At 44.2% G+C, this 7500-nt stretch overlaps 1 protein-coding gene across 2 annotated transcripts in view; it reads right to left on the reverse strand.

Moving 5' to 3' along the window:
• LOC143276478 (uncharacterized) overlaps positions 1-7500 on the reverse strand; it is a 33897-nt gene that overhangs the window by 25831 nt on the left and 566 nt on the right. For both annotated transcript variants that reach the window (XM_076580991.1, XM_076580989.1), the window contains exon 2: positions 6138-6278. In XM_076580991.1, coding sequence (XP_076437106.1) covers positions 6138-6278 — 141 coding nt within the window. The remainder of the gene's footprint in view (positions 1-6137; positions 6279-7500) is intronic.

Genomic DNA, 7500 nt, shown 5'->3' on the forward strand with positions numbered 1-7500 from the left:
GTCGCTCGCAGAACGAGAAGTAGGTCACATGACGACACAGGGATACCCACCACCGTAACTGGCTTATCTGAGTTTGCACTGCTTTTGTTCGAAAAACTTTTCGGCAGAGTTTATAAATGGATCAGTTCGAATATGAAATGGCAGATATACGACAAGAAACACGCTCAATGTGAACATAGAAGATTAAAGCAATTAATGGGTGTAATTATAAAACCAAATATACCTTGTAAACGTGCAAAAATAGTCACCGAAAATGTTCAAAATCCTTTCGTCAAAACAGCTATTTCCACGACGAAATTTTAGCCTTTCGGTGACCTGCGGGGGAGGGGGGGGGGGGGAGGGGAGGTGGGGGGAGGAAATGGAGACGCGCATGCGCACGCGGTTCTCGCTAAAAATAACCGGGGAGTCCCGACGAAAATCCGACGAAGGTAGTGTGCCGGCACACCTTCTGTTATGGTTCAGTCTGTTGGGTGTCTTCGTCAGTCATATTGTGGACCGCGTTCTGTCTTCCGTGCAGCTGTTCATCCACCATGCAGCCTCCATCAGCCAACAGACTCAATCCCATTAAAACCAATCAGACTTTCAAGACAGACAATCATAAAAATAAGTCAAGCAGGGAATGAATCGTGTGTGTGTGTGTGTGTGTGTGTGTGTGTGTGTGTGTGTGTGTGTTCTTCCATTTAACGTTTAGTCGTGTACTGTGATTTTAGACAGGGAAAAAATCCATAATTCTACTTATTATTATTATGAGCAATTACGCCTAATCTTGAAAATAAGCCCTACGCGTTTCTCTCATTCTCTCTCGCCTTGACTACTGTAACTCTCTATTGTCTGGTTTGCCTGCTTCATCCATTCAGTCCCTTCAGCGCATACAAAATTCTGCTGCCCGACTCGTCCCCAGAAAGAAAAGATCTGAGCACACCACTCCTCTTTTGCAACATCTCCACTGGCTCCCTGTCTCACACCGAATAAAGTACAAGATCAGCACTCTATGCTACAAATGTATTCACAAATCAGCCTCTTCCTATCTCTGTGACTGCCGTCACCTCTACACTCCATCTCGCTCACTACGATCAGCTTCGGATCCACTCCACTTACGCATACCCAGATTCAAACTCTCGACTGTTGGCCGCCGTTCTTTCTCTGTCTCTGGACCTTGCAATTGGAATGAACTTCCTCTTTCGCTTCGTCAAGTCTCCACACTCAGCTCTTTCAAGTCTGGCCTTAAAACCCACCTCTTACCAAAATAGCCTCCCTTCCCTGCCTCTTCCTTGTCTTTAGTTTCTCCAGTTTTAGAGTTATGCGTGCGTGAGAATGACTGGTGCGAAAGCGCTTAGATTTGTTTATGCACAAGATTCAGCGCTATATAAGTACCATTATTATTATTATTATTATTATTAAATAGAACACACACGTAAATATCAAAAAGGAAAAAAACTGAACACAAGATACCAAACAATATCAAAAATAAAATTATTCACACACACACCCCTCCTCATCCCCCCCCCCCACACACACACACACACATACATACAACACACAAGCACACGCGCACGCATGTACACAAGTCATAGCACATGATCATAGATAGTACACAATCAAAAATAAAAAATACAACCAACAAATTCTGAAACTCAAACTCACTCAACCACTAATAGTCATTTCAGTTCATACTGGAAAGGGATGAGCTGTTGAGAATTAATCAGGAGAGGTAAAGGTGGGTCTTCAGACTGGATTTGAAAGATTGCAGTGAAGATGAGTGACGGAGAGGCTGAGGAAGCTGATCCAAAGAAAGGGGGCTTGGTATGAAAAGCTGCGTTGGCCATACGTTTTGGTTCGAGCAGGGGGAATCCTAAGCAAGCGGTCTCTCAGAAGAAGAGCGGAGCTGAAGGATGAAAGAGATCAGAAAGCAGCGAGACCTGAATAGGCTGCATGTAAGCTGCAAAACTCATGATAAATAAAATGAAATAGAACAAGATATAGAAATGCGAGAGGGAGAGAGACGGAGGGGGGAGGGGGAGATTTTTTTAAAAATTATATTATTATTAGTTAGTTAGTTAGGTAGGTAGTTAGGTAGTTAGGTAGTTAGTTAGTTAGTTAGTTAGTTAGTTAGTTAGTTACCTATTTTATTTTATATTATTTTATTTTATCTGGGTTTTTTTTTGTTTTGTTTTGTTTTTGTTGTTTTTTTGGGGGGGTGTTTTGTTTTTCTCAAGGCCTGACAAAGCGTGTTGGGTTACGCTGCTGGTCAGGCATCTGCTTGGCAGATGTGGTGTAGCGTATATGGATTTGTCCGAACGCAGTGACGCCTCCTTGAGCTACTGAAACTGAAACTGAAAGATATGGCACGTACGTGTGTGGATGTGGGGGGAGGCAGAAAGAGAGAGAGTGAAGGAGAGGCGTGTGTGTGTGTGTGTGTGTGTGTGTGTGTGTGTGTGTGTGTGTGTGTGTGTGTGTGTGTGTGTGTGTGTGTGCCGCATGAATCTACTGACATCAGGGTTTTTTGGTTGCTGTTGTTGTTTTAAGAATAATAATAAATAGTTTTGAAAATCTAAATGACATCATACTTCTGCAGTGACTGGGGTCAAACGGCAGAAAAAGCGTCCTGGTGCAGACAGACACACCTGTTGCTCTCTGTGGACGTCATGCAGATATCACTATTGTCATTATGTCCTCTTTTCGACCGTTTCAAGCACGACTTTGTTCATAGAATTCTACGTCTGTCCGCTGGCTTAACTGCTTCCCTTGTACCGTGTAGGGTTGTCAAGACATGATTAATCGGGGGGAATGTGTCTGGCTGTGGACGATTAATTAATTATTTGCGTTCAGGTATCCTGTTGTGTTCTTTCTGGGTCGTGCTTGCCCAGAGTGGGTGCAGCTATGTGTGTTTATAAAAGAAAGGCAGACAAACAGACTGACATGTGGACACACACTGTGAAGTTAGCGTCTGTTTTAGAACTATCCATGATCATGACTGAACCTGGGCATATGAAGTTACAGAACGTCACGTGCTCTCTCTCTCTCTCTCTCTCTCTCTCTCTCCCTCTCTCTCTCCATCTCTCCCCCTCCCTCTCTCTCTCTCCTCTCCCCCTCCCTCTCTCTCTCCATCTCTCCCCCTCCCTCTCTCTCTCTCCCCCCTCCCTCTCTCTCCCTATCTCCCCCCTCTCTCTCTCTCCTCTTTCTCTCTCTCCCCCTCCCTCTCCCCCCTCCCTCTCTCTCCCCCTCTCTCTCCCCCTCTCTCTCCCTCTCTCTCTCCCTCTCTCTCTCCCTCCCCTTCTCTCTCTCCCCTTCTCTCTCTCTCCCTCTCTCTCCCTCTCTCTCTCTCCCTCTCGCACACACACACACACACACACACACACACACACACACACACACACACACACATAATTTCTCCCCTTCCCTTCGAAGACAGAAAATGGGGGCCTTTTGAATTCTTCTCTGACAAAGAGCGCCATTTCCATGCCTGATGTGACTGCAGTTTGGTCCATTGTGGACACGTCAGCGTATCGCGGCATTAGCAGTGAAGTATTCCCTGTGGCATGGGCCTTCAGACATATTGACGGTCTTTTCTTTTCTTCGTCTTATTCTCTTCTTCCCGTTACACGACCAACATCGACTTGCCGATGATTCTGTCGTGGTTGGGTGTTTTCGTGTCTCCATAACCCACGGAGCACTGATCTTGACAATTGTCACAACCCGTAAGGGGTTGCCCATGAACCCCGACCCCTTCCCAGACTAGCTAACGTCCCGACAACACAAACACGGAGACACAGAAGAGTTCAGCTCGTTGCTTTACTGTGGTCATGCAAAAATACATAAATAAATAAACGCCACAAAAAAGGCATTACAAACCCAAAAATAACCTCTGTCTAACCAACCTCTGTCAACTGCAGCGCCAGATCTGCTCAGCCCCGCTGCCAGAGTTCAAACTCGTGCTGACAGCCGAAAACGGACAACACTTGTAGACTGATGGCTGAAGCTGGTCGGCAAGAGGGACAGTGGGAAGGTGGAAAAGGGGTAGATGGAAGTATGGAGTGGGAGTGGGAACGGGAGTGAGGAAGTTTCCAGACTTGTGTCTGGGGACCCGTCGAAGGCAGCGGCACGGACGGGAAGGAAACACCGGAAAACCTGTCACCAGGTAAACAGGCACGTCACTGGCCCAGAGTGAAACACAGACCAATACAGAAGAAGGGGGTGACAAGGGAAACGCCTCCACAACTTCACCGACGGCGCCCAACAGTACGCGCGCTGGAACGGCGACCCGTCTCTCTGCAAAGCTTGGCCTCAACAGCCCAGGGGAATCTTTCTTTCCTAACCAGATAGATTCCTGAACTCGCTCAGAGTTCAAAAAAACGTTCAGGAGAAGGGACATGCCACACACATATCCCAGATATGCACGTGCAAAAGCATGAAGGAGAGAGGGAGGTGAAGGAGAGGGATGGAAAGAGGGGGAGAAGGGAGAGAGAGGGGGAGAAGGGAGAGAGAAAGGGGGAAAAAGGGAAGGAAAAAGAGGTGCAGACAGGCATGCCCACAAGTCGCCAACGAGCCGTGACAACAATACTCGCATAATTTGCGTCCGAACTGTTGGATATTTTGCAGACTTGTTGATAATACCCTAAAGTTACTGTGTGAAAATTTTCAATGAAATTGGTTTCTCTGTCACTGAGAAAATACTTGTCCAAAAGCGGTTCACTTTTTGGGGGACACCCGATATATAAATTAGGGGGGAAAAAGCAACAGATAACATACAAATAACTGACTAATTATCGATCTATGATCTCTGATACTTGGAGAATTAAATGGATGCAAGGGAGGTGAACACAGTCAGTCAAACACTGACACTGTGTTAGTGTTGTGCGTGGAAACGGTAACTTAAATCCACAACACACACACACACACACACACACACACACACACATATATATATATATATATATATATATATATATATATATATATATATATATAGTTCACACTCTCTTCGTGTCCTGGGCTCTGCTCCTTGCAGAAAGCACTGAGGTAAATACCAAGACAGGTAAAATATAATAATATCAACAACAGTAGGCTCTTCATGTCTTTAAAATTTGTATTCTAAAAAAGCAGCAAATTTTCGCTTTTTTTCAGGCAAGGGTACAGCACTTTTATACCCTTGCCTGAAAAAGCTGTTTTTACGCTGTACCCTTGCCTGAAGAAGCTGTTTTTACAGCGAAAATCTGCTGCTTTTTTAGATACAAGTTTTAAAGACATGAAGAGCATACTGTTGTTGATATATATATATATATATATATATATATATATATATATATATATATGAAAGTCGCATCAGTTTTGTCCTTTACGAGTGCGAGCAGGGTCATGGCAGATGAGCTCCACTGGTCGTGTAAACAGCGTATAATGTATATATACATAAAAAATTTTAAACTGTGATTATTTATACCGATGAAAGCAAAACAATCGTGTTGTGCTTGGCGCGCGCGCGCGCGCGCGCGCGCGAGAGAGAGAGAGAGAGAGAGAGAGAGAGAGAGAGAGAGAGAGCATGGGGATGGAGAAAAATAAGTGCAGGTGAATCATTAACTTTTTTTTCCTTAATGTTTTACACACACACACACACACACACACACACACACACACACACACACACACACACACATATATATATATATATATATATATATATATATATATACATCTACAAGACCGAGAAGTATGCTAGTCTAGCCAAATTTCTCAACTCAAACTAGGCATACAATAGCTCAGTGGTTAAAACGTCTGCCAGAAAAGATCTGACTCAGTCCTGAAGTGGCGACCACCCTGGAGGCGCGGGTTCGAACCTGCTGAGGACCAGGAAAAAAAATAGAAGAAAAAAAAAGGCGGCAATACAAGGGCATCCAGGAGTCATGACCTGGGTGCGGCCCGGCCCCCTTAGAGTGTAAGGAATTTAGGGCCGAAACACTTGACTGAGGGGGGCTTCTTCTCTGAAGACCTTATACTGTCCAGCTCTCCCTAGAGTTTCTTATCACTGTTATACACACACAACACACACACACACACAGATGGATAAACATACAAAAACATACAGACACTCATACATACATACATACCCAAATACAGGCATACACACACACACACACACTCACTGGAGCTGAGCACGGTACACTGAATGCCCATGTAGCCAGGGGCACACACACAGTTGTCGCCATTGACGGGACAGGTGGCGCTGTTCATGCACGGACTTGTGGGACGGCTGCAGGTGAAGGTCATCGTCGAGACTGTCTTCTCTGACACACACACAGAGAGAGAGATACTTATTACACATTTAACTACACTCAAAGTGCATAAAGACTTAAAACAAATTATTTGGCTTAAATATATATATATATATATATATAGAGAGAGAGAGAGAGAGAGAAGTTATAATTCATTCAAAATAAGAAATAAGGGGGTATATATATATATATATATATATATCTTGTGTGTGTGTGTGTGTGTGTGTGCGTGCCTGTGTCTGTGTGTGTGTGTGTGTGTGTGTGTGAAGTGGTGGCCCAGTGGTTATACGCCAAACTAGGATGATAGTGTCCATCTACGGACCGGGACTGCACCCACCCCCGGACCCATCCCCCTCCTCCGTTAGACCTCAAATGGTGGTGTGGGTGCTAGTCTTTCGAGTGAGACGTTTCACCTGTGTGTGCAGCTTGCAGTCAGCGGCACGTAAACTGAAAGCCCCACGGCAACACAAAAAGGCTTAGTTTTCCCTGGCAAAATTCTATAGAAAAAAACAACAACTAGTTAAACAAATACACTAGCAGACAGTGGGGGGTGTTGGGGGGCTGGAGGGGAGGGGGGGGGGAAGAAAAAAGATGAGAGTGTTTCTGTACTGTGGCGACACGCTCTTTCTCTGGTGAGAGCAGCCCCGATTTTCGCAGAGAAATCTATTGTGACGGAAAAGTGGCACAGAATACAATACAATATTGAGATCAACAGACCGCACCCACTCCCAAAACAGCCCCAACAACGTTCCCACTGTGTTTGTAGGTGTACATGATAGAACAATACAAAACATTTCCCAACTGAAGTGGCGATATTTCTTCAATGGTTTCCAAAGTAACCGTTGCACAATGCCACAGTCCTGACACAACAAACTGCAGAGTAAAACACTCTGAGAGTAAAACACACAAGCTTTTTATGTATTGAGTATAATTTTCAAATGTAATGTTTAAGATGAGAAAGATCAGTTTAAAGCAAATTAAGTCCCCTAGCATTAATTAGAGAGTAATTTCCCTTTTTTGCTATCTGCACCAAAACGTTTGCAAAATAAACAAAACTTTCATGCTTTGCAAAAGAAGTTCCTATTTGAAGAAAAAATGATAATAATGACTGCTCCTGTTGTTGGGTCGAATATCAGATCAAAGTGCCAAGTTTAGAGAATACAAAAAATATAAATATAACAGTAAATGCAGTTTGCATATAATTAGGCTTCATTTTTTTTTTTTTTGTGCCCAT

The sequence above is a fragment of the Babylonia areolata genome, chromosome 32 (genome assembly GCF_041734735.1).
Source record: "Babylonia areolata isolate BAREFJ2019XMU chromosome 32, ASM4173473v1, whole genome shotgun sequence".
In the NCBI taxonomy this organism is placed as follows: Eukaryota; Metazoa; Mollusca; class Gastropoda; order Neogastropoda; family Buccinidae; genus Babylonia; species Babylonia areolata.